The sequence below is a fragment of the Phalacrocorax carbo genome, chromosome Z (genome assembly GCF_963921805.1).
Source record: "Phalacrocorax carbo chromosome Z, bPhaCar2.1, whole genome shotgun sequence".
Classification (NCBI taxonomy): domain Eukaryota; kingdom Metazoa; phylum Chordata; class Aves; order Suliformes; family Phalacrocoracidae; genus Phalacrocorax; species Phalacrocorax carbo.
In genome coordinates, this window is record NC_087548.1 from 995,367 (window position 1) to 1,022,982 (window position 27,616).

At 48.6% G+C, this 27,616-nt stretch overlaps 1 protein-coding gene across 4 annotated transcripts in view; it reads right to left on the reverse strand.

Annotated features, from left to right (window-relative positions):
* Positions 1 to 27,616, reverse strand: part of WDR7 (WD repeat domain 7) — a 144,337-nt gene that overhangs the window by 14,176 nt on the left and 102,545 nt on the right. For 3 of the 4 annotated variants that reach the window (XM_064438865.1, XM_064438866.1, XM_064438864.1), the window contains 4 exons: positions 24,684 to 24,801; positions 23,719 to 23,868; positions 22,961 to 23,043; positions 17,516 to 17,615 (listed from right to left, as the gene is read on the reverse strand). In XM_064438865.1, coding sequence (XP_064294935.1) covers positions 17,516 to 17,615; positions 22,961 to 23,043; positions 23,719 to 23,868; positions 24,684 to 24,801 — 451 coding nt within the window. The remainder of the gene's footprint in view (positions 1 to 17,515; positions 17,616 to 22,960; positions 23,044 to 23,718; positions 23,869 to 24,683; positions 24,802 to 27,616) is intronic. The other variant, XR_010370684.1, reaches the window with a different exon arrangement.

Sequence of the window (27,616 nt, forward strand, 5' to 3'; positions counted from 1 at the left end):
GCATCAGGATTATCAAAACAAGTGGAAACTTGGAAATCAGCCCTCAATTTAAAAATCTTTGGAGAACATTTGCTTACACGTCTAAGTCCTTCTTACAAGTAGTTTGTGTACGACGGTACACTTAGCGATGCAGCGTCACTGCGTTTGAAAAACATAGCAGCTTTTAGATTTATTTTTTTTTAAATTATTTATGCTTCTTTTGAGACCCACCTTACTGAACTGGGAACGCTGGCCAGCCCCCCTGTGCAGACATGCCCACGCAGTGATCTCCACCAGGACACTGGGCCATTTTGCAATCAGATTGCTCCTAAACAACGGCTGGGATGGGGGAGAGGGTCAAGTGCTCGGGGCCTTGCATTCAAAACGCATCTGGGTGTTCAGAAACCCCGTGGATAGTATCAGGGCCACTCAATTCACACAACTGCTCTGAATTTTAAGAAAATGCATTTGTGATAATGGTAATAAAACCTGGAGCATTGTATGTCATTGTACGGCTATAAGATCTTAAAACAAACTAATGATCAATAATTACTGGATCACTGACAAAGTGTAAGAGACAACGCAGTCACATATTTTTCTGATTATGAGTTATTAAATATGTTAGGGATGCAGATTTTCCTGGCTTCGCATTAATTGTTTCAATTCCTTCCAAAATGTACTTCGATACCCAGATTGAAAGCTTCAGTTTCGTCGCAGATTTTCTCAGTCCCTCGCTACCCACAGCTGAAAGGCCACCGGGCAGCCGCTCGCAGCAACGCTGGGGCTGAATCGCAGCAGGTGTCTCGACGCCTCCCGCAAACGCAGCCCTGGCAGCAGGGCCCTCCGTTGGCTTCCGCAGGTCTCACCGAGTCCCTGCTCTGCCGGGATTCCAGCCCTCCCCCGTGCTCGGACGCCCGTAGGTCTTGCACTCGCGGATGCGAAAAGCAAAGCCGAGAGCAGTCGGGCACAAAGCCAGAGTTCGGGACTGTGTTTTTCCCTAACAGAGAACAAACCCCCGAAAGCAAAAATACATTCAAAGGTCATGTCTACATCGGAGAAATAGGTCAGTTAAAAAAAAAAAAAAATGTATTCGCAACATGGTTTTAAACAGTTCTGTACATCTACAGCGAGAGAGTCGCCTTCAAATAGGTGCTTGTTGGCCACGGGCAACCCTAAAGGGAGAACCCAGCTTTGAGCATCACCATTTAATGCGTATTAGAGCTCTACTGACACTTCAAAAATGGAATATAAATTAAATGTGATTTTGCAAGTTTGTGAGTTAACATTGGACTTACATTTTGTTTTTAAAAGGTATTTGCCTGCACTCTTGTTTCAGCTTTAAAGGAAGTGACAGTCCTTTAGGAAAAAGGATGACAGTTCCTGCACATGGAGGTGGCTGACAACAATTCATCTGGCTACACGCTGCCAAATCTGCATGGGGCAACCTAGGGGTTCTCTCTTCAACAGACATGGCATCGCTGAGAAATTATTTCCTATGAAAGTTAGAAAAACAATGTAAAAAAAAAAAACCAACCAACCCTCCTTATTCCCCTTCCCAGCTGGATGGTTCCCTGGACGGCTCCCGGAAACTGCTGTAGCAGCGCCTGAATCACACATTCACAGAATCATTAAGGCTGGAAAAGACCTGCAGGATCATCAAGTCCAACGCCAACCCAACACCCCCAGGCCTCCTAAAAGATGACTCTTCTCCTGAAGAAAAAAAATCTTTTTATAGAGGGGAAAAAAGGCGACCGAGGCCACTTTTTGTGTAGGAAATAGTGTCTGACTAGGAAGTAACAGCTAAATTAGAGACAATTTTAGATACAGAGAAACTTAATTTTCTTTACAGGGCTCAGTACAAAATCTGCATACCTCCTTTCCTGTCACGGCTCCCAGGAACGCTACAAACTCAGTGCTGCAATGAATCCGTAACTCAGCAGGGGGCTTGTGGCCACCGAGGCTGCTCAGTAAGTTTAACCCCTTCCTCCAGTCTATTTGACTTTTGTATACTGAATCGTGCCACTTCAAAAAAAGGAAAAAACCCTTAGTGGCATGGATTACGCTGCTGGCCGAGGCATAAGAGTTAAGTAGAAAGCTGTAGTTGCATCAATTTTTTATTTAATTTTTACTCACTTTGATTATTCAAGAGCAGTCCTGACCTCTGCTCTTGGACTCTCAGTCCTCACTTGGCGTCCACCCCTGCCCTCCCACCTCCAGCAAGATGCTCCTCTACCTGCGGAGCAGGCACGCTCCTTTGAACCAGCCTCCAAACCAACGAGAAAAAAGTACAGAAAGAAAAATACCCTGTGTTTTAGCAAACCAGCATTGCTGATCAGCATGACCTAAAAAGCAAATTTAGCGATTCCCGAGGCCTCGCTACTTAGCCCACCGAGGCTGGGAAGTTGGAGCGGACTGCGGTATGAATTTATAGTGCGCTCGCTAGGCTGTACGTGGGGACTCTCGCTCTGCATTTGTTACTTGCAGCTCGAAGCCTATATTTATATGTGCAAAGTAGATTTATCTGCGATGCACAGAGGCAGATTTGGTGCAGATCAACAATATCCAAGTGGAGAGTTAATGCAGGGGAGTCAGCGTGCTGTAAATTCACACCTTGGCTAAATTCCCACCAGCCACCTGCGTAGGAGCGTATCTGCGCAGCGTACCCTCATAAAACACACTGCCACGTTTCCCCAGCTAACCGGCTGGGCGTAATTAAACACCGCTTTTGAATGACATTTGAGAAACCTGAGAAAAAGTGGCGATTTTGTTATTGCACCCCTGATGTCGCTAGGATTTGCTGGTGGTGGGATAAGACCATTTCTTGGTAAGATGAAATGAATAACATCCCTCAACTGCGTTATCAGGCGCGTTTAGAAAACGGGGGTAAAGCTACTGCGGCCCGTAGGGAAAGGGGTCAGCCACGCGGAGGACAGCACGCCGCCTCCCTTCTGCTCGAGGCTGTCTTGCGCTGGAAATACGGTGCCACAACCACCAAAGGGCGAGGAGGCTTGCGTCTGTATCAATGAGGACAGGAAAATGCAAGCAGGGTTAAGTCCTGGTGCAGCCCAAGCGTGTCCCCTTCGCTCCCGCCCCACGTGCCAGCGGTGCACCTACCACCGCCTTGTGTTACGTTGCGGTGGGTCTTCCCTCGTGGGCTTCGCCGCTGCGGACTCCGAGCAGAAGCAAGCAGGAGGCACCGCCGCCAGCCCCCCTCGGCGGCTGCGCCGGTAGCTTTAGAGCAGAAACGTGCTGCGCTAAGCGCGCTCGCGCACGTGCTGCGTGCCTGGAGGACAGCACGGCGGCACTCGCGCTGCAGCCTCATGGCCTCCCTTCCCTTCCTGCCTCCAGTGAGGAAAGGATTTTGGCCGATGAAATTAAAAGATTATACTCAGGGATGCTCTTTTATCTGCAGTTTGAGGATGCGTTTTTCTACTAACAAGTTTGGCTGCCTCATCCGAACTTGTCGGTGTGACAGTGTCAGTAAATGCACTTACGGGTTCAGATTGCAGGAGAGCTGTCTTTCTTTTTCTACCTTTATCATACCGTATTTGAGAACTGTGCCTTTTAGTCAGTAATCAGGCTTAACTAAAAGAAGCCATCCGACAGCAGCAACTATTCATTCCAAACATAATATGAAATAATTTTCTGCCTTATGCAAGAATAAAAAATTTGCAAAGGCATCCAGGCACTGCAATAAAATAAAATAAAACTCTGCGCAATTCAATTACCGAAGCTCCGACCTGAATTCTGCAGTGAGCCATATAGAGTACCCCGGACCAAGCAGTATTGATTGTAGCTGACGTCTGAAAGCAGCTTTTGCTTTAAAATAAACCGAGCCAAAACTCGGGCTTCTCTTCACTCTTCCCGTGAAAATGACAGCGTTTTTACGTACAAAAGCTGGTATCTGCACCATCTGCAGACGCCTCCCGTGGGAGCGCGCTGGGGCTGCCGAAGCAGCGATGCCCAGGGCAGCGCTCCCGCTGCGGGGACCGCGGGCTCCCCCGGCCTCGCATCCTGCACCGGCCGCTCTCGCCACGGAAGCCTGCCCGGGCAGCAGCAAGCGCCGGGGTAAGGGGGCGCTTACGGAGGAAGGCCTCTAAAGAATGAGATAGCGCTCAGCTAAACGAGCCATTTGTCTTCGTGACAAGCCCCTTACGCAGCCGGGACTACAGGGTACAGCAGGTTTACGCTAGGCACGGCTCACTTCAGTATCAGTTACACGTAGCTCTGTGAAATGCAGTTCTAAATATCTATGACAGAAGCAATGATTTCATCAACAAAAATAGAATATTTTATAGCTTTCTTGGCTATAGTGTGTGCTGTTCTCTGCGTGTGCTTTACCAAGCCGTTCTCTATCCGCAGGGAACGCGGACCTGACTGCGAGTCCCAGCTCGCGCCCAGACCCCGGGAACCCCTCGGTGCGCCCACAACCGTATCGGCAACAGCAACGACATCGGCTTCAGCAGGTTTCTTTACAGGAGACAAACTGTAATTAAGCTTCAAAAGAAACAGCCACGTATACATTCCTACATCACCTATAGCTCAATGCCGGCGAAGAGTTTCTCTTTTCAGAGGGAATTCTCCCTGCTTCCAAGACCGGAGCCGCCAGGAACACACAGGCAGGTGCGTAAAATACCCAGGCTGAAGTCAACAGTCAAAAATCCCCTAAAACATGAGAACAGTACTGGAGGTGGACTGATATTTTCCCAGACGATTCACAGGCCCCTTCGGTTTGAGCCCTCTCGGTGGGAAAACAGAAGATGCGTCTCCTGACAAAGGCCTCGCCTCCTACACTGGTAAGGGGCCCAGAAACGGGCAGCAGCTTCAGTTCTCATGTTTTAGCTGAAGTCTTTCGGTAGTGACTCTGTAAGGGCCAGCCTCTCGTTGTCTACCCAAACACATTCCTGAAGGCAAAGTTACCGGATAGCTTGTATGCACGGGTTAATTGGGGGATTTTGGACCGGACTCTTGTCACCCAGCACGAATTTACCTGACATAACTTTAAACAGAGATAATCACCCCATTCCGAAGTTTCGGGGCTTCACGTACAGACAGCGAGAAAGCTCCTCGAAAGCCTCATGCCGGATCTCATGCACCGCTCTGCGGTGGATCCCTTCCCAGGCCGGGTGAAATGCCTGCTGCTCACCTGCACAACGAGGAAAGGCCCCCCAGAAGGCCGCAGGCGAGTTAATGCTTATGGATTATCATGATTATAATTAATGAATAACGCCACTAAATCTGTTTTGGCTATAGAATAGCGCTAGAGACTCTGATGAGCAACATATTACTAAGCAACTTTCAGACATTAATATTTTCCCTTCAGTCCAAAGTCAATGACAATCACGTATCCTAAAATCCAGTTATACCTGAAATATGTCTCTACAGTCTGATAACGCTGATGTAGTGCTCAATTTGAAAAAAGCGTAGGAAAGTATCATTCTTTTTTGGTAGTAATGCGCCTCCAAAGAAAGGAGTTTCAATTGCGTGTTGATGATAATTTACAATCTTATGCAAAATGTGAGTTATTTGGTTTGAATTTAACGCGAACCTTCAGTTGCACTCGCCCTGCTGAGGCTGCTTGTAGCCCAGCAAAAATTACTATGCATTTTTTTGGAGTCGCATATTCTTAAATATATTTCTTTTTAAAAAAAAAAAAAAAAAAAAGGAAAGAAACGCATGACTTTGCGCAGTAAGTCACTTCAGAAAACCTCAAACCTGCCACTTTGTACAATCAAGGAGGACAACGGCGCGTGGAATCGGAAGCGTAATTCGGGCGCGCTGGCAGCGGCAGCAGCACAACGCGGCGGCATCACCGGGCCGCCGTGTGGCACGTTTATCATTAGATAATCACTCCCCCAGAGGATTAGCGGCGCACAGATGAACCTTGCGCCACGCAGCACACTTGGGGTGTCATTAGCTCATGATAACCCCGCTCCCTGCCATCTCCTATTGCTTAATTAGAGGCTACAAAGGTTATAATAGGACTAAAAGAACTTGGGAGAACGGAACTTGCAACGAGTGATACCGTAATCAATTCAAAACCGGGGGCTGCGCACGCGTGGCCAGCAAAGGCGCAGGCTGGTGCCAAACACAAGCGTGCACTGTGTTTTAAATTAATGAGCTAAACCTTCAGGACGATGAATGAATCTAGACGTACACTAGGCCTCCTTTTCCCTTGACAAATCCCAACTTTTTGAAGTAGCTTTTCGCCTAGTTAAAACACCATGTATAAATACTAAAAAAACCCAAACCAACCCCCCCCCCCAAAAAAAACCCCAAACAAGCCAAAAAACCAGCTCACTGGAAATAAATTACCAAGCGCATCCCAAGCTGAAGAAACGAGATCTCCAGGGGGTCTCGGCAGAAGCACGCTGAGCTACGCGCACCTTCGAGAAACTTCATTGCGACGGCAAAATTACAAACCGTGCTTCTCAGTGTCTTCTATTTTTGGTTAAAAATCGGCAGCCCTGCCGCAAGGGCGCGTGTCGCGCAGAGCACCGGGGCCGAGAGGTCTAGCGGCATGGCTTCTGCTGTGTTTTGTAAACAAAGGCCACATTTGCAGATGGAGCAGCCACAGATCTGCCGCACTCAGAACTGTTTTCCAATTCACTGTGAAACATCAATTATCTTTATCAAATAACAGTATCTCATCTCGGCCCATTATCAAGATGGAGTCTTATTTTAGCTGGACTGCAGCCCTATCTGTATATCAAGGCTGGCCGCAGTGCCAGAGTGAGTGAAAGGCTGTGAAATAATCAATAATCATCATCAAATTGTGGTCGACAGGTTGTGAGGATGGAAGTTTTTGATGAAACCTCAACCCTTTTCTGTGCAGCTGATAAACTGCAATACCTGATAACTATGACTCAGTTAAAGGCAGCTCTGCATACAGTTAAAAGCTCGGACTGCTCAGAACCCTGCCGGCATCGCTCGGCTGAAGCGGACGGCACCTTCGTGCCGTCAGACGTCCCCCCGGTGCCGAGCAGGTCAGCGGCCCCAGACCACGGCAAACCTGTTCCGGGGATTTCTATACACCCCCCGCCGTCTTCCAAGGAGGCAGAACCACGCTCGGTCCTAAAGCTCTACCAGTACAAGGTCAGCCTAGAAAGGACAACCTGTGCATAAAACCCAACAGGAGCAAGAGGAAAACTGCCAGCAAGTGTTTGTCTGTTTAAATGGAGGCAGCTTTCCGCTATCCAGAATAAAAGCGGGATGAGATCACGCAGATAAAGGAAGAAAAAGCACAAAAATATACATGCCTTAGGCAAATCGCATAGCAGCCCTTCTGTTAAAGTTGTTATTCTTATTCAGTCCTTTTCTTGTGATAATTTCTTTTCAAAATAGAATTAAGGAACAGAATGAGGTTGTAAACATTTCGTACTGGGGTTTTCATTTTTGAGCATAGCATGAGTAATCTGCAACCGGAATAAAACCTCCCTGTGAAGAATGGAGAGGTGATTCAGCCGTACATTTTCCCTTTCAGCTATCCACCAGTTTCTCCAGAAAGAAATCTGAGGAAATCTGTCAAAAGTCACGTGAACAAGCAGAATGGGAGTTTCAAAAGAATGTGCATCTCTCATTTTCTGGGCTGGAACAGTGCTTAGGGAGAGCACGGAAAGAGAAAGGGCACCAGACAAACCACACATAAGCACAAAGTTAACGCTGTGTTCATATTTACTACCTTAAAAAAACCCCCAAAACGCACGAGCCCCACCGCTCTGACCAGCTTTCTCAGCATTCGGGACAACTGTGGAAGTTCACTGCTGGTCAGACTGAGCAAGTCACACAAAAACTGCCTGGCATTTTGATCAGACAGCTGGGTCGCCTTCGTAAAACTTCAACAAACTGTGGGATCTGGCCATACCTTTCAGCATTATCACTGAAAAATCGGTCGTAAACCTCCAGAAAAGAAGAAAATACCTCTAGGGCATTAACTCCTCAGGCTTATCAGGCCATGAAAACTGATGTAAAACCAACAATCAGTTCAGAATATATCTGCATTTCAATCCAGAAGTTACCGTCAGAACACCCAGTCTGTGGTCCCCTTCCTACACCAAGTTCCCGTTGCATGGTTGAGCCCAATTCAAGATCTCAGTCTCAACCTCTAAGAGGGACGTGAAGACACTGGAGGACTAAAATGATGTCTATTTCCTGGCAAAACCAGAACTGATATGCAAGACTAAAGACTGATTGAGAGCAGCCCTGCCGAGAAGGGCTTGGGGGTGCTGGGGGTGAAAAGCGGGACACGAGCCGGCAACGTGCGCTCGCAGCCCCGACCCCCAGCCGTGCCCGGGGCTGCATCCCCAGCAGCGCGGGCAGCAGGGCGAGGGAGGGGGTCCTGCCCCCCTGCCCCGCTCTGTGAGACCCCCCTGCAGCGCCGCCTCCAGCTCGGGGCTCCTCAGCACGGGACAGACACGGGGCTGTTGGAGCGGGGCCAGAGGGGGCACAGAAATGCTCCGGGGGCTGGAGCCCCTCTGCTGCGAGGCCGGGCTGGGAGAGCTGGGGTTGTTCAGCCTGGGGAAGGGAAGGCTGCGGGGGACCTTATTGCGGCCTTTCAGGGCTTAAAGGGGGGCTGTAGGAAGGGTGGGGACAGACTTTATAGCAGGGCCTGCAGCGACAGACCAAGGGGGAATGGTTTAATCTAAAAGAGGGTAGATTCAGACTAGGCATAATGAAGACTTATTTTACCACGAGGGTGGTGAAGCCCTGGCCCAGGTTTCCCAGAGAGGTGGTCGATGCCCCATCCCTGGGAACACCCAAGGCCAGGCTGGACGGGGCTCTGAGCGACCTGATGGAGTTGAAGCTGTCCCTGCTCACGGCAGGGGGTTGGGCTGGGTGGCCTCGAAAGGTCCCTTCCCACTCAAACCATTCTGTGGTTCTATTTACACCCACTACCAGGTATTTTCAGAATCTGGCTTAAAACTGCTGGATTTTCTCTTCAGACGAAAGAATAAACTGCAACAGAAAAATTTGGTTTTTCAACAAAAAAAATTCTCCAGTAAAATGCACACTGATGAACATAGCCAAATGTAGGAGCTTTGAGTGAAGCAGCCCATGGGCTCGCAGCTCGTTACCTCGGACTCCCACCAATCGTTAGAAAAATGAGGGTGTTCCAGGAAGAGAGCTCAGGGTACCGGTTACACCAAAGTTGTACCTTAACGAGCAAAGAGAAAGACCTGAATAATTAAAAGCCTACCTACCTGATGCAACCCCCCCCCCCAAGATATGTTTCATATGAACTCGATGCTAATGAAACGCTTATGTATCTATAATATAAATATTGTCAACAATGTAGTTTTACAGAAAAGAGGTTGTATCAAGCAAGCCCACTGAAACGTACGGTTTTGATGATGAAAGTCAAAACCCTCATGTGGCAAGACTTCTGACAGGTGTCTGGTGCATTTCTCCCATTCCTGGGAGAACTGAAAATGATACATAATGAAGGGGTTGGCTGTTAGACGGATTAAATATTGGTTAATCGATGGGGTTTGGAACGCAGCTGTAAACAGAAAAACTGCTGAATTGGAGCGTTTCCTCCTGGGGTCCCCAAAGGGCCTGTCTTAACCTAAGAGCCATGCGAAGCTGGTGCTGATAGAGCTGGAGGAGAACACCGAGAGGGGTTGGGGTTGGGGAGGAAAAACCCGAGAGCATCCTGGGCTGGCTGGGCTTGCCAGCACCCCTCCAGCCCAGAGGAGCCTCACCTCCTCCGTTTATCAAGAGGTGGGACTTTGGCCATGTCCAGAGCACTCGCATGCAGAAAATAAATTAACAATTTCTTACGCAAATTAACAGGTAAATGTCACATAGCACGTACTGGTCAGAGGTTAAAGCTAAAGCAAAGTCAAACTAGAAACAAAATATAGCTTTAGCAATGAAAACTGAAATGAAAATAATGAAAAATGAAAATAATGTAAGTTTAATAGCTACGGAAACAAATGCTGATGATTCTGGCAGATTTCCATTACTGGAAAATTTAAGATCAAGACGAGATGATCACAGAGATCCCTTCCCACCGCTCTGGAGACCGCCGCCGCCTCTCTGATGGATGTGCCACCAGGCACTATTGGAAAAATAACGCAAAAGATCTGCTCTTACAGGGAGCTCGGCTCCTCCCTAGGTGTGGAGGGGCTCAGCACCTCCAGAGCGCGGCTCCGCACGCCACCGGACTGGGAAACCCTCCTACGGAGCCTCTTCCTCCCATCGCCTGTCTCAGCATACCGCGTTTTGGAAGGATTTAAAAATATTCCGGTCACAAAACCACCGCTTCCCCAGGAATGGAAAATGCTAAATGGACTCAACAGCAAACGTGGTGTGAGAATATACCAAAGTTTAGCTAGTATTTTAAATAATTCTAATTTAAACTTCAGTGCGGTTTACTTCCTAGTGCAGTTTAATACTAGAAAACTGCTTGCCGTGGAACAGTTCTATCTGGGGGAAAAAACCAAAGAAACCCCCCCATAGCGGCAGTGCACAGCGATAATCTAAAGCACAGCGTAAAACGACGTTACTGTAAGAGACAAAACTATTGCAAAGGAGTCGTCCCCATAATGTCCTCCAAGATAGGGCTATTTAATACTAAATTATAACGTAAAGAATCGGAAAAAAGCTGGTAACTTATTAACTACAACAAAGCAGCTAAACCGTTTGATACGTCTGTTTGTCGTAATTATTTTGGAACTTATAATCGAAGCATTTAACATTTTCAGAACCATCTACACCCTTTGTATCATCTCACTTTTCATTACAGGCTTTTTCTGGGGTTGGTTTTTTTTTCCCCTCTTTCCTTAGAAACCTCATGAATCCTTTTGGCCATTCAGCCATTTCAAAAGCCACGCTGGCAGAGCCGCCCGCGACCCTCCTCCGAGATCGGCAGCCACGAAGCGCAGCCCAGCGCGCCCCGCTTCCCCCAGGCCCTGTGCCGGCGGGCGCGGGGTACGGGTCGTCCCCCTGGGAACCGGGCACGACGACAACCCTAAACCGGCCCCAGCGCCTTGGCCCCCCCCCGAAACGCTCTCCAGAAAGGCGGCCGGTGCTCCACGGGCAGATCGGCTGGCTTCCGGAGCCGCGCGGCAATAAGATAGTATGTTTTATTATGAGTGTCATGGAGACGGTGTGAAAAATCAAGAGCCATAGGCAGTAAGCGGCAATGGGTCAATACTGTTCACCGAGACATTGTGTAGATAATCAACAACAAGGCCCTGGGTTCTCTCTGCGCTGCAAACAGCTGAAGGGCAAATCAATACCGCCATGGGAAGGACACTGCCCGGCTCCGCTCCCCACAACCCACCGCTGCTACTGCACGAAAGCACCCGAAAAACCAATGAATTCCAACTTGGCTTGTGTCTAACGCTGGGCTGGGAATACCAAGTAACCCTTGGAAAATATTTAATAATTTAATAGAAAAGAGAATGAGAGAGGGAGAACTGAATCTCTATATTAAATTGTGGAAAAAATTAGATAAAAGAGATACGTATTTGGAATACTCACGATATAATTCAAAGGGGCTGCAATTTTCATTCTGATTTAATGTTTTAAAAATAAACTAAAACCCAAAGCTCCTGAAATATTTCCTTGAAAGATTAAATGTAAAACACTTAAAATTTTTAAAATATTATAATTAATAATGTATCTTTTGAAATATTAGGTAGACTTCCCATGTTAATATGCGTGACTGCACAATGGCAATAATGCAAACCAAAAGCAAAATACTGAAATGCAGATAACTTTGGCTTTGAGGCAGCATTTTACTGGTAGTATTAATAATTGACACCTTGTTAAATAAGTGATAGTAATATAGTAAATTTTACTGGAAAAAAACTATCATGTATAAATGTTGATTTATTATTTGTTAAAAAAGGTGATTCTTGACATCCATCATTCTATTAATCATTACATGTAATTTCTCAGTCGGGATGTACAACCACCTCTCTCGAAAACAAAATAAACGTGCTGGGAGGAAAAAACCCTTAAAAAATGCTTTTGTTTCCTAGGCTTTCAGTTAAAATGCTCCCCTTCTTTTCCTTCCAGCCGATCGTAAGACTCCTTGTCATTAGCACCCTATTTCACCTATAGTGTAAAAATAAAGTAACCCCATCTAGGGCGCACATTTAGGCCAGCACTTTGCTCTGCTGCTCTTAATTACTACAAATTTGTCCACCAACTATAAACCGTGTTAAATCAGTGACACAATTCCAGCAACACAAAACCTCCCCCCACTGCTCGCGTCCTGCCACCAACCGAACTTAAAGGGGATTTTTATGTTTTTTAGCACGGCTGCGTGATATGGGAAACTAACATTTTAAGCTTCATTTTCATCACCATAACTATGTTAGTATGCACAGTGCTAAGTTACCAGATTACAGTTTCATGAATTATTCAGCGCAAACATCACAAAATCAAAAGCAACTGCAAGCAAAGAAATCTCTTTTTATGGGGCTTTCTGATACTTTCTCCAGGCATCTCCACAGCAACGTGGCTGCGGCGCACCGGGGCGGCACCCTGTCGCTGCCAGTGCCACCCCGGCAGCCGCCCGCGCAGCATCCCCGCAGCATCCCCGCCGCGGGGCTTGGGGGCAGAGATCTCGGAGCGAGCAGCTCGTCTCACCTCTGCACTGCGCCAGCGGCCAGCTCTTGCTGCCTCGCTGCGGGGATGAGGAGCCTGCCTGCCCTCCTGCCCGCCCCGAGCCCGCTGCCCCTGCCCCGAGCGGCCCAGGGCACGCTCCCCGCCTGCCTGAACCTGCGCAGACGGATCCCCCAGCGGCTCCGGCTCAACCACCCCACTGCAAACAAGGCTCCCACAAGCTGTCACAGCTCACCTGAGCTTCCTTCCCCGATCTCAGAAGATGTTGCCCCTGAAAGCAGGTTTCCGGTCTGAAGCACCAGAGCAGAGATGCTGCACAGACCAAGTAGGAAGAAAAAGATGTTCAATTCAGGGAAAAAGGGAGCAGAAAGCCCTTCGCTGTCTCCAGAAGGCATTGCCTACTTTGGCACATGACCCAAAGGGATGGGAGCACGTTGGTGCGGGCACAGGTCCCCTCCTGAAAAGCCTCACGACGACGAATGAGACGGCTGTGTCGGAGCACGGTCCTCCACCGCGCATCGAGCGCGTAAAACCACACCGCCCAGTTTTCGGGAAAGGCAAGCGTGGGCAACTTGGGGCGAGCCTGGAGAATCTACTGCTCATGCTTCTCACAAGGCCGAGTGAAGAACGACATTTTTTTAATGAGAATATGCCTAACTCTGGTTTATACGCGCATGATGTACTGAATTCCTTGCTTCATAAACGCTACCAGCAGGTCCCGCGGTGCCGCTCTCCAGAGGCCGGTGGGAAGCTCGGAGGGCAGAGGCAGCAGATCCGGGCCCGCGCCAGGACCGAGCTGGGGGTCGCGGAGCGGGAGCCGCACAGCCTCCCCGCCTGGCAGACGGGGGCATCCCGACGGTACCACCAGCCATAGCACCCCGACCCCCAGCTTCAGCGGGGCCAGGACAGCACCCGCGCGCCCTCGGCCGAGGAGAAGGGCGCTGGCTGGCTGCAACGCCTTTTGGCGTCAGCCAAGGTTCGAGGTTAAGCTGCAGTGCTTTAATTGATGGAGATCTTTATTGCCTAATGCTCTTCGTAGCCGCTGCTCCCTGGTGCTCCCTGGGACCACAAAGGTGATGGTGGTTTAGGCCGGCCGCGGTGCGAAAGAAAAGAAATACTCAAAGATGTATTTCCCCACGCAAGTTCCTGCGCCGTGGGGGTTCAACGACCTGAGACCCACACCCTACGCGAAGGTGACGGCCTTCGCAGTCACCGGGCAACAAACCGCCAGAAAATGCATCAGAGTAAGAACTCTAAAGGGCGACAAGGAGGTTCGGCATTACAGGCACACACAGGCGCACCAGGGACGCATCAAAAACGTGAGCCTTGACACGCAGTTTCATCTGGCAAAATAATACTCAGATAAAAAGCCTACGTTCTGCTTTTGTACCGTTTCATAAAAGGTGAGAAGGGAAAGGCGCTTTGAGGAAGCTCAGCAGTAAGGCCGGAGCAAACACTGAGGTCGGTCCGTGTGCAGCCCAGAACACAAACGCGTATTTTGCCTAAGGAGGATTAAGGGAAGCGGAGAGTATGTTACAGGAGTATTTACAGTCCTCTGTTCTTCCCACCTTTCAAAACAATGGCTGCAAGCGAGCACTAAGGCTGCCTGTAAATAAGGCTGAAGGGTAAAAACCAAGGAGAGGAACCGCTTATTTAAGCCAAAGGTCAGTGCTGGTACAGAGACTTAGATAACCATAACTGTATTGGTGCGGCAGTAACAGATTTCCAACCCTTGATGTTTTAACCCACCCATATGCTGGAACAACCTTCCCCTGGGTGTTGAGAAACCCTGGGCTTTTTCAGATGGAGCCTGCTCAGCTGTTAGAAGATGCGATGCCTGCTGCGGAACAGGCCAAGGAGTTCCCACCTGCAACACCCACAGCTTATTGTTCTCCCCTTCTGTTCATCTCAGCGTTCATCTCAATTAACTATATCCTTAATGATGAGTATAAATGGGGGGGGGGGAAGCAGTTCCTCCTCTTCTTATCCAGTAAATGATACTGATGCCTGATTAAAAACAGCTCACGGGCGAGTTGTGATGGGGTAACTAATAGAGCTTTCAGATGTATTTCAAACTTTTACTTTCAAAACACTAACGTATTTACTGAATGCAAAATTATGCTTATGGCTTCAGGAAAAGATTCAAGGAATCATCTCTTTTTTAAATAGCAAACGACTAAGCACTTTTTGGATACCGTGTTTCTGGTAACGCTGTTCAAGAAGCATCATAAATGGAAAGGAACAGGATGAGCTGAAGCGAGACAATGGCCTGTGTGAGACAAACCTTTTTCTTGGTAGAAACGAAGGAGCAACTAGTACAGAAAGTGAGGGGCCCCAGAGGAGAGCCGGAGGGAGCGAGGCTGGCCAAGGGCTCCAGCCACCGTCCCCGCGCCGGCGGCTGCTCCCCCAGCTCTGCGTTACAGCGGGGTCTGATCCCCTCCCGCACTGCCCGGTGAGCGTCCTAAGCCACGCTCCATTTAAACATACCAAGGCAATGAAAATGTTTTGATAAACACTTGGAAAGGCTTTAACTTTTGTAAAAAAGTAAATAAAATTCGAGCTTTTTTCCAATTTCAGAACTTCTTCATCTACACAATCCTGCAGTTATTTCATGTCTTCTGACCAGCCCGAGATCTGCAACTGTGAGAAATAACTTAAAGGATGAGGTTTGGAATAAGAAACCTGTATCCAATAGATGGCGTTGCCCACTAATAATCATATATCTGGCACTCACCAAATTTTTCTATTTCATGAATAATAATAAAAGGTGCAAAGCACCCTGCCCTAATTGTCCTGGAAGTCCCTTCAGCCACCCCCATCCCCACTTTCCATGATCTACGTGGAAGCTGATTAAGAAAGTAAGAAAACAAGCGGTGCGAATATTCACCAACACATCAAATGAACCGAGCGACTCCATCAGAGGATTCGCTGGGAGAAATCTGGAGCGAGTTCCAGGAGCGCAGGGGAGCGGACTGCCCGCTGGCGTGGCGGAGAGTGCGCCGCGGAGGAAAGGCCGGCAAGCCTCAGCTGCGCACGGTCCCCCTCTACGCACGGGGGTGTTACACAGAATCCGCTTTAAAAGAACCGAAGGAAAAGGTAAAGAAGAGAATAATAAGGTATATTTTAGCGTGCCTAAACACCAAGGGCAAATCAAGCCAGAGGGATGATTTTCACGGAAGACTTAGCCCTGACATCCATGCAGCTGTAAGCACGCTTTGCTGCCCTGCGTACCGGCACCTCTGGGCTCGGGCAGAACTGCTGCGGGTCACCCAGCTGCCTCGGATGCGTTACAGACCCAGCCGGCACCCACGTGGTGAAGCCAGCCGTGCCACAATTACCCCGTACGCTAACAAACGCCTCTGCTCACCTGGGAGCCAGCTCAGTAGCCGAAGCAGGAACGAGACAAAGTTAGAAGTGCAAGGATGACGGCGCTGCTTAAACGCTGCTGCTAAACGGAAGGACGGGCTTTGTCACCACTCTCCTTGTGCTCTGAAAACAGAGGTAAGGGAGCGTACAGCTCTGCTCTTCACCTCGCCCTCTCCAACAGCATCAGGCCGTAGCTGTTAGCTTGAGATGCCCAGGCGTCCCAGGCTTATCTGGGCTTTGCACGCTCCGTTTTCAGTGCGATGAGGCACGCCGAGGGGGACCGCGGTCAGTGCCTCCTGATGGCCAGCGGGAGATGTTCGGCTGCTTCCTCACGCTGCTGAATAGGTGGGGAAAAAGGCCCTGCAGCGTGGGCAGGCCCCTCGCACAGCCAGGCAAGGCAACGCGTTTGGAAATAGGCGCAGCTCCGCAGCGCGGCGGTCACCGCGGCTGGGGCTGCAGGACAGCAAGGACGCCCAGTGACATCAGATACATCAACATACAGCAGTTCTTGTGGGCCCGTTTTACAGTTAGATTAATACATCACGATCCAAATGACTTAAGCTAAAACAAGATAAAGCTGTCCACTATTACTATTTGCCTGCGTTATATAGCTATTTATAAAACAGATCTGGCCATCCTGGCTTCCATAGGACGGCTGTCTGAACAAAAAACACCAGAACATACAGTGTCGTCAGTTCATAGATTTGGAAAATAAACCCCAGAATTTCAGAACAGACAACGAACCAGCCACGCAGACACCTGAGCAGGTGGTTCTGCCAGCAAAGTACTGAGTGGTGCTGCAGATCTGGCCGGAAGAAATCTATGCTACCTTCTCTGTAATGCGCATTTTGTAAGGACTAAAGATAACAGCTTTTAGAAACAACAAAACTGTCATATTCACACACACGCACAAAGAACAGGGCAGATTCGAAATACAGATACTTTATCCAAGCTTTACGTAAAGACTGTTGAAATTCAATGAGAAGTAACAGCTGGTCACATAGTACAAGGAATAATGAAGAACATTACCAACAAACTCTTCTGAAAAGATAAAGGCAAATACTTTGTCATTTAAACATTTGTCATTCCGAGCACTCATTTCAACATTATCCTTAAGTACATCCTCTCGTAGGGCACTGGTAACTGGTAAGAAAATACGTACCTTATTTCACGTCAGAAAAGGGGAAATACCTCAAACATAAGCACCATGGCATTTTGTGGAGAGGAGTTTTAGGAAAAAAAAACCAAACACCAGAACCCGAAACCCTCAGTGGATTTTCTCTGTGCCTTCTACAGGCAAGCATACTGCTATAAACCCCAACTCTTAAAAATCAGATTTTTCATGCATTTCAGTTAGGTATCCCCTAACTTCAGGCCTTCATTATTAACCCATCTGTGGCACCCATCCGGTTCCAGTGCATGAAGGCAGTAGGGCTCTATATACTTTGAGTCCTTCATTAAACTATTGATCCCCTCAGCATTATCCATAATGTTCCAGCAGCTCAGCATGTCAACTGATGCAGAGCTTGCTGCTCTTTCCTTTCAATAACTTCCACACTTTATGGGGAGGAAGTCACAATGATTTATTTACCTGACATTTCCCAGTCCGGATGTCGTAGAGGGCCACTGAACCATGGCGAGCTCCCACCGCTATTCTGTGGCTCCGCTCGTAATAGCTGACCATGTAGAACCTGAATTGGACATTATAACAAGTAACAGGTGAGATCTGACCTGCCTGCCTGATGTTAAAATTAATTTGCAATGCCATTGGGTAATTAACATTAGTGCTAGAGCAGAGATTTGATTTAAAAATCCATCAGCTGCCAGTTTTCATACTTGGCATTCAGCAAACAAAGCCAACTGATGTTTGATACGTTAACCCAGAATTATATCAGATTTATTTATCTCTATGACACAGTGTTGAACGCTTCCGCTGAGCTTGGGAATAACCTACACGAAAATCACCAGCTCCCTGAGCGTCCACGTGCGTACCTCGGTTACAGCAACAATGTTGGATACCGAATGGTTAAACGAGACAATCCTAAAATGCGGAATAATTTCAAAGTACTTTTCCTTGAAAATCAAATGGAAAAGAATGAGAGAAAGCATAGGAAAAAATATGCAAACTCATAAATTGTTGTTTGGCATTGGGGGGCAGGGGGAAGGAAAATTTGCCAAACACACCGACCTGGTAGCATCCTGCAGGTGAGAAGGCACTGAGAAGCACGCGATAGCCCTTACCGTTCGAGCATCGATTTGAAGCCAAACAATTGCAAAATTCAAGGAATTTCTACACCTCAAAACACAAGAGAGTCAAAAATCTTTGTTTCAAGTTCAAGTGTTTGGAAATATCATTGTGCCTTTCCTCTAAAAGGGAGAGCTGACCCGTGAAAACCGCCGACTGCCTTTCCAATTAAATTTTAATTTTACGGTTAGATTTTACTATAACGATGTCTGCCAGAGATTTCTAGAGTCAGGCTACACAAATATGTTGCTGACCATATTTATGGCTTCGAGCAACAAATCTTACAGTGATCTATCTCCTTGTTCTTCGGGACTCCCAGAGTGCCACAGCGACTGCTCTCACACAGGTAAGATACACGTGTTTCTGCAGTGCAGGATAGCAGTCGGGGAGAAAAACAGCCTGGAACATGGTTTTACAGAAGAAAAAGAGGAAAAAAAAAATCGCTGGTTGTTGTGCAGGAGGAAGGGCAAGACTCAGCAGCTCAGATGCACTTTTGCATCCCTGTCCATCCACCCCCGAGGACGGCAGCCATGCCCATCATCCCTCCCTGGCTCGCCGCTTTCAGTTTTGCTCTCAGGCCCCCAGGGTACCTTCCATGAAATATTTTCACTTGCCCTTTAACACCTCCCCTTGCCTTTCCCCACCCACCACCTCACCCGAGCCCCCCCATCCCCTTCTGGGGGAAGGGGTGCCACCCCACGGGTGGGCGCGCATCCCCCGGCACCCCCGGCAGAAGGAGGTGCTGCAGCAGAGGGACGCAGATGACGCCAGGCGCGACCAAAGGGGAGGCACCGACCGTGAAAGACCTGGCAGCTCTTCTGGTTATTCCCGCTCGAGGGCAAGACAAAGACAAAACCTGCTCGGGCTACCCCAATTATTCCCGTACCTAACTCTTGCTCTGCCCGGCACAGCCAACCAATATCGCAAAGACCCTCACAAAAGCCTACGGAGCCATGAGATGTGCTACCCTTCCCTTTTCTTGGGGTATGGAAGTCTTTCCAGGCTATGCACCGTCTCTGTTTTCTTTTGCAGCCAACAGCTGCCTCATCAATCTGCTTTTTGTACTTCTTTGGTCAGTGGCAGCCACACAACTTATTTATCCATTATTTAATAATAATAATAATAGTTTCTCATTTATTATTAAGATGACAAAAAGGAGCGCTAAGGAAAAATCAAAAGCTGTTGGTAAATAGCTAGGGAGCAGGAGGGGCAGGAGCCAGCCATGAGAAAGGAGAGAAAAGGGCAAGCAGGGGCAAGCAGGTCCCTGCAGGGTCTAAAGCCCGCCGCCCACGGCGAACAATGCACGGGACGGCAACAAGAGAGCGTTCGTGGTTTTCACCATTTCACGTCAAACTGCAAACACCTGCACAACTGAAGCGGTGCCCCAGGTGAACAGGGAGGGGGCTATTTTTAAGGCTATTTTATATAACCAAACTCAGTATTTTTAGACATAAGTTATAAAAAGCCACACGCTGCTTGATCACTGCAAGTAAAACGGACTACAAGAGAAAGTTTCTACATAAAATGTTTTATATCCCCATTAATTCTATCACACTACTGCACGGGCACAGTCCACTTGTCTCCTCCAGTAGATTCAGAAATAGAATATCACGTGCTATTATATGTAAGCAAACAGCTTTTCTCTCCTTACTGCATTTAAATGCCCATTTAGACCAAGTGCTGAGTCAGTATTTCTCTTTGAAGAGAAGAATCCATCAGACTACATAACAACAGAAGGTTTTGGGGGAAAAAGGCTTCAAGGAGATAGGTGGTTTTGAGTCTAATTTTCTAAAAAAGTACTCCTTAAACTGACATTCAGCTGTCAGTTCTTTAGCCTCATTCTTTATCTTCTAGTTAGCTTAGTACTGTTACCACCACACAGAGATATCAATGTCTTAATTCTTTGCATCCCTTTCTAAAGGTCTGTATGGTAGAGTTCAACAGAGAATGACGTGCCAGCATGTATTTAGACTACGCTACAAATTCATTTTGCAAGCCCAGCTGATGCATGCGCACCCATAGGCGGCATCTTGACGGAGACCCTGCTCGGAGCGCTGCCCCGTTACTGCTCTGCGGAGAAGCTCCCACCCGCCAGCAGACCTCCTCCCTCCAGCCTTTGGAGCAGCTCTGCTGGATCCGGCAGAATTGTGCTGCTATTGCCGGTGCCAGCGACCCTCCGCATCGCAGGACGAGCTGCGACCCGCACGTAGCCTCCCACTACCTTTTCCAAACGAGAACTGGGTACATAAGGGCGGCCCAGTCTCCCCCTGTGACCTCCTCACCCTCGCCAGTCTCTTCCGCGCGTACCTTCAGGTCCCCCGCCACAGGGGTCACCAGCCGGCCGGCGCAGCGGAGCCCGCTGCAAAGCCCGCAAGCCGAGCCACAGCCGGCACGGCGCCAAGCGCCTGGGCGCCGCAGCGCGGGAGCGCGGGAGGGCCAGCCGGGCTAACGGCCGACTAGGGAAGCGACCCTTCCTCTCCCACCAAACGCTAGCAAGCACGCTCGCCAGCTGGACACAGGGCTGCTCGGGCCGGATCGCCGTCAGGCTGATGCGGGAAAGCCAGCAGCGGCAACGCTGCGCTGCAGCGACGGCCCACCAACTGTTTCAAAGCCTGAATACTGCCATATAAAACACTTGTTATTTTAAATTTAATCTATCTTCCCGTGCGGGACTACGCCATTACACAGAGCGCTCTAACTCAGCAGCCTGTACTAAATACACGACCTGACCAAGCAGAGTCCACCAGGGAGCACTCAGCTGTAATGCAGCTGCGGAACCTGGAAAACGGAAAATGCTCAGGCAGAATGTCCAGCCTTCAGTATTATCCTTCACGATTTTAAAGAAATTCAGAAATATTTCACGTTCATTGCACTCTGCTTCAATACTTATTTTATTCTGGTAAGAGATGGGTTTGCAGAGAGCGTGCCAAAAGGTATCACGATCCTCTGTAAAGAATAACACTTATGGGAAAAACAGACAGACACCGTAATCATACGCTGTAAGGTACGGTATCCAAAAATACCCACAGCGAAGGATTTACTTCATCACCACCCATCAGGATTGAGTCACGCTCGCGGCAATTAACGGCATGACTGCTACATTTGTACAACAGTAAAAAAAACCCTGAAAACCCGAGAGGAATGATAATCAGGTGCTTTAACCCAGCACACTGCTGCTCCCAGCCCCGGGTCTCATGTTCTGCTGGAGCAGGAACGTCGCTTCCAGGAGGCCGCAGGGGCACCAACAGACGTTTGCCATTACAGCCACGAGTGAGGTGCTTCTACAGCGTCCTCCGAGGAAGAAGAGCTTGCACGCCACGCAGAGACACCTGAAGGATTTTGCCACAACGGGGGCGCACGTACCGCAGCACCGCACAAAGAGCACCGCGATATTAGAAGAATTAACAAAAGGATTACGTCAAAGTGCTTCCACTTGGAATCTCTCCAGAGATTCAACCATTTGCTAAAATCTGATGAAAATTTCCATTGGGCTGAACGATCCCGTCGGTGGGGTGCTGCATCATTTTTACAATGGCTATAACTATGTAGAACAGGCAATATCGCCAGTAATTTAACAAAATTTTAAGACAACGTATCACTATAAAAATACAACCGGAGTAGGGAGATTTTTGCACTAATACCCACTTACCTTGCATTTATATTTTAAGGTAAGCCTTTTAAAGGATCAGGAGGAAGGAAGATTACCTCTATCCGTATCCTACCTGTCAACAGGATAACTGTTCTTTTCTTGAAACTATTCAACATTTTAATAGCTTATTAAATTAAAACGTAATGGTCGACAGATGATTATTATAATTCATCGGCTGTACCAGTTTAATAGTATAATTGGGATATTTATCATACTCTAAAGATACTGTAAATGTTCCCATTTTATAAATCACATTTTCCGATGCAGAAGTACCACTTCCAGAGCGAACTAGCACTAGCCCAGGACAAAGACGACTGACGATGCTCAGCCCCCGCTGAAGGGCAGCGGGAGCCGGCGGCTGAACCGCCGCTTGTGCCTTTCGGCACCCTCCCACCGGCCGAGCCACGGACAGCGGGAGCACAAGACGCCCACTGCGCTTCTCGTTCCCTTTGATTTTGGGCTGGTTATTGAATCCCTTTGATTCCTGTTTGTTACTTTACCGAGCTGCCTGTCACCACAGACAGAGAGCTTTAAACGCTGCCGGAGCCGTTCCCACGCCCATGCAGGGCAGCTCTAAGCAACCGGCGGTGCTCTCCGCACTTGGCGAGGTTTAATTCCAGTTGAATCGCCCAAGTCCAGTGCGAGCGTCCCAAACCCATCTCTAAAATCGGGGGAAGAGGGCAGCCTCCTACCCCGAGGAGGAGGGTGTTACTCGAGGCCTACAACAACAACTCTGCAGCACAACCTGCTCCCTTGGCGGGTGCCTGGGAGCATCTCAGGGCAGAGGAAGCAAGGCTCCGTTCCAGAAAGGCGTTTGGTACTTCTTATTTCTCATCTCCATTTCACTGACCTTTCCTAGGGGACGGCACTGCCACGCAGCTGCGTGAACAGCTCAGGAGGACCTGGGAGAGCCTGGCCAGGAGAGGCTGTCCTCCAATACCTGCGCCCCACCACCAGCTACTAGGCAGATCACAGCAGGTAGCCGTCACCAAAGGCAATACGGGTTAGCTAAAAACACTCTTCGCATTTGCTGTTTCAAGGGGTGAGCATCATGGACAAGATGGTTTCACTCTTAAGTAAGAAATACATCCTGCTGGTGACCCTACAATTTACTTCACAGCATTCTTGGAGGAAAAGCTCACCTGCAGATGGCTGGAAAGCACTCCTGAAGACCCTTTTTCTTAACTAAAGATCCTTCAAGGCAATACATGATGATGTCCATAACCTTGGAAACAAAAGTTAAGATCATTTAATGTTCTGTATTTTATGTTTCATAGTCAAAGTTCTAACTGGCAAAAATAGAGAATTTCTGTGCCTGGCTGCATCTTTGATATCTAACTTTAAAATACAATTGGGATAAGACAAACAAGACCTGTCTTGCATATGGCTACAGTTTACAACAGCAATGGTACTGGCACCTGGAACCAGAGTATCTGTCAACAGTTATAAAACAACAAACTACTGGTAAACATAAGCTATCGGAGCTCTCTAAGCAGCTCTGGTGTGAAAAAGGCCTCTGGGCATCAGTATCAAAGTTACAGATCTGTTACACCATCTCTACTGTTCTTCAACTATATTCATCTGCATCAACAAATGCAACAGACAAAAACAGCCGCGTGATCCCCCAGCACGTCCAAGTACCAGTGCGACGAGCACACCGTACCTCCAGCAAGCTCTCTTGCTTGGGTTTATTTTCTCCAACAATGCAATTCAATGCAATTCAAACGCAATTTAAGCTTTTGAAGTTCAAAAAATGAGCTGGGCGCTATAAAACAGATCCTCTTCGCACACAAAAAGGTTTACGCTCCACACAGAAAGAAATTCTGTGATTCAACTCCAGAGCAACACCTTCTTTGCTGTTGCATCGAGCCCGCAAGCAGGGACGGCAGAACAGCCTTACCTCCACAAGAAGGTCCACGACGTCGGTAGGCATCTTCTCAATAAGTATCTCAATGACTCTCAAGATCTCTCCTTTGGCCCGAGCAAGAGTGGTGGTGTGAATATTCTGCTGAGACTGCGTGTTTGCTGCAAGGGCAGTGTGTCTGTGCACCTAGCAGAGAGCAGGGTTACACGTGGAGGCTCGGACGCTAAACATTCTCCATCTGTGCTTACTGTTGTACGGCGTGTGTTACATTAAGAAAGTCTGTGCTGTGCAGAATGCTTTGCTTTACTTGGAGACCTATGGATTATTTCTCCCTCCCCCATTACTCATCATCAGTAGAGTCACTAATGGTTATCCTTGATGTAGTTTTTAAGCAAGGGCTTACCTGCTTTAAGCAATTCTTAATCTCATAAAACTAAAGGTCAAGATAAGGAAACGCCTGGGCCTTGATTACAGAATTTCCACGTACTTGTACATCTTTCTTTAGGTATCAGGCGGCTGCTTTCTAATGGGCTTTTTTTGGCCAGCTGAACCCCTGCTGTTGCTTCAGCCCAGCCGAAGCTCCAGGCTGTCTCTGGGTTCGCTCAGACGACTCAGGCAGCGTGTGCCCAGGCGACACTAACCTCACAGCAGCGTCCCTTCCTCCTCACCCTCCAAACCCCACGGCTAAGTCTCCACTCCGTTTTAATTCACACTTAATGGGGTCATGTCTGCATTGCCTGGAGAAAGCAGGGTTTTACACGCTGCTATTGGAAGTTTATATAAGCAGGATATCAGGATACAACAAATTCAGAGGCCAGGCACAGCTCATTGCATCAGTCCCGCCGTAAAGGACGGGTGATTTGCAGGCATGCAGATACTACACTTGCCGTTTCCCTTTCTGGGGAGGGAGGGACATTTGATTCCCTATTTCTGTTCGTAAGCCTGAAGCCTCAGAGCTGGGAGGAAAAGCTGCTGCCGCTGAGCTGGCTGGCCCCGCTCACCTCCTTGGCGATGGTGGTGATGAAGGCGGGTGGTCTGGCGGTGGCGATGAGGGAGAGAGCGTGCCGCGCGGAACGGGCAGAGTCGGCAGCCGGGCTCAGGGGCAGCCCCATTGTGATGCTAAACGGGCACCAGACAAAGAGGGGAGAAAGAAAAGGAGCATTAGAAATATAGAGTGAAAAGATTAGAAACAGCTTATAATGTCAGTTCAAGGTCAACGGGAGCACTCAAACAGTTAGAATATAATGGACTTCCAACAATGAGCAGTGATTAGGAGTCAGGGTGTTCTATCATCAAATACAAAATCGAATAATTAACCATGAAGATTGAAAACAGTATGTGCATCTGTCCAAAGTGTTAAAAAGGCCTTGTTAACAAATTATCTGTATGTGCTGAATACACATCACCCGACTGAGAACGAGGCAAACGAAGAATGCCTTCCCGAGAATTTATGGTTTATTCTTGTACAACATTTTAAACCCCGGCTGAAAAATACCCTGTTCATAGTAATTCTCCTTAATTCAGCTAAGTGCTGGTTATAGGAGAGTAGAACGAGAAGCTTCCTGAAGAACTAAAACCACCAAATCTATTCGGTTTAATTTTCTTTACTGCATGACTCCGTTGCAGCAGCACGATGAGATGACAGACAGCCCCATACCTTCTGCTTTCTAATTACTGAAATCATTTGAACGCTCTTTAGAAGTACTAACACTGAGGTTTTTACTGCAATTCTTTGGATAGCAGTAAGGGATTAACCGCCATCTAAATTTTTAATGCACGATGCTTTTATTTGCTATGCCAAGGTAAATGCAAGAAACAATAAGGTAATAACAAGTACCCGATAACTACATTAAGGAAAATAAAATCTAGTATTTGGTAACGGAGAGAACATGTACCTGACAAAGGAGATACATCAGCTTATTTTTGTCTGGCAGCTTCCTTTCTTAAAACTGTACGATTTCAACTGCCACGGCTGCACGAGTCACAGCGGAGCGCGGGGTCCTTAGGCTGGTTGTACATTACCCAGCAATTCTACAAACCCTTGCTGCGCTCCCACCCACGGGCCGCCCAACGCGTTCCCAGCCGCGGGCGCGGAGCGCCGGCACCCCTCCGGGCTCACGACTGTGTGCCTTCCGCAGGTCAGCCTAATACACAGCGGCGCATCTGATCTGCGTCTGAATACGAGAGCACCGACTTGGGCGGCACTCAAGGGCGCTCAGACATCGAGGGTCTAGCAACAAGAGCGGCGCCTTGGCAGGGCGGTGTTTTGGCGCTGCAGGCACGCAGGCCTCCCTGGGAGAGGACATTTCACCGAAGGGAAACCACAGCAGCGTGGGGGGAACGTGGTCCGATACGAAATCGGGCTTTTGGAGAAGGGGAGGGAACGCCCGGGAGCCAGCGCACGTTGGGATTAACCTGAAACGTTCAGCCTAGCCCACAGAGGAACCTTTCTCTGACATGACCATTGCAGCAAGGAAAGAGAGACCACAGACCAGTCTGCCAGCAATAAAACACTTCAAAATTTTTCTATAACATATAGTCTGATCAATCCTGCTGCTATGACCACACTTCCACCAAGCAGCAAGCCACAGCCTTGGAAGTCTTTTTAAATTAAAAAAAAAAGACAAACCAAAAGAAAGATAGCTTCTTTTGGTCCCTGCTGGCATCAGCCCGCCACCTGAGCGTGCTGCGACTTCTCATGGATTTTGCTAAGCCATGAAAAATTATGCTTGAGAATGCACTAAAACCCCTCCTCCACTACCCCCTCTGCTGTTTTACTTAGAGATTAAGGAACAAAAAAGGTATTAACCTGCAGCCAGCACACACAGGTTTCCTCTTCTCTGCGGAAGCGCTTCCCTGCACGCTACCACGCGCGGCAGCGGCTCCTCCGCCGCCGCACAGGGAGGTTGCTGCTCCCGAACACACGGCACCGACGGGTGTATGTGAACCATCAGCGTTAATAAAAGTGAAGCTTTTGGTTAAAGCAACTACGTCATTCAAGCGCACGATAACAATACAAGATGGTTTTGTTATATGAAGAAAGATAAAATCTGCAGCTTTCTCTACTATCAATGTGATTTCAAATGGTTTAATGCTTTGACAGACGTACATGAGATAAAAATACCTTCGGTGAGTACTAGTCCAGTGAAATAATCTCACCCAGAACGCCGTGCATTTCCGAGCGCCGAGGACGGCCCGGCTGGGCACGCTGCGGCTCGCTGCAACGCACAAAACAGAGTCACCAGGGCACCAGAAAGCACCATCGGCAGCTCTGCACCGCCAGCAGCCCTGCCCAGCCGCCTCGCCCCGCGGCCTCGGCGCAGCCGCTGCCGGAGGGATTACCCGTTTAGGTCGGGGCCGCCGCTTCCAGCTCTCCCACCCGCTGCCATCGGAGCGGCCGAATGGGAGCGTGCCGCTCCAAATCCCCACCCTGCCCGCACCAGTTCGGAGGCCGCTGGACGCCGGCTCAGCTGCGTCCACTTTGCTCAGCATACCTGGGAGGCGAAGGGCCACAAGATCTCTCTTTTTACTCCTCCGGACCCACTGGGCTGGTTGCCTTAGCCCGCCCTTACACCTTAGGGGAGCCTCAAGACCTCTTTAAACCAGAGATCTGCCAGCAACCTCTACGGCAGGCAAGCCACAGGACGTAACAGCAGAGTCACGGAGAAGAGTATAATCATTCCACACTTCTCTATGCCTTTAGCATCTCTATAAGCTTCCAAGTTTGTAAAAACTGGTCTATCAGGGTCAACGAAGTTCTTTCTGCTCTGAAAACAGAGAGCCAGACACAACCTGCTCTGAAAAGAAATGAGGGAAAGGAGAAACTGAAACTACCCAAGCGATGTGGAAATCCCAAAGCACACGTCTTGTGCTCCGGGTGCGCCACCCCCCTCAAATAACACAGCGTCAGCGTTTGCACCGTGCGATGGCAAAG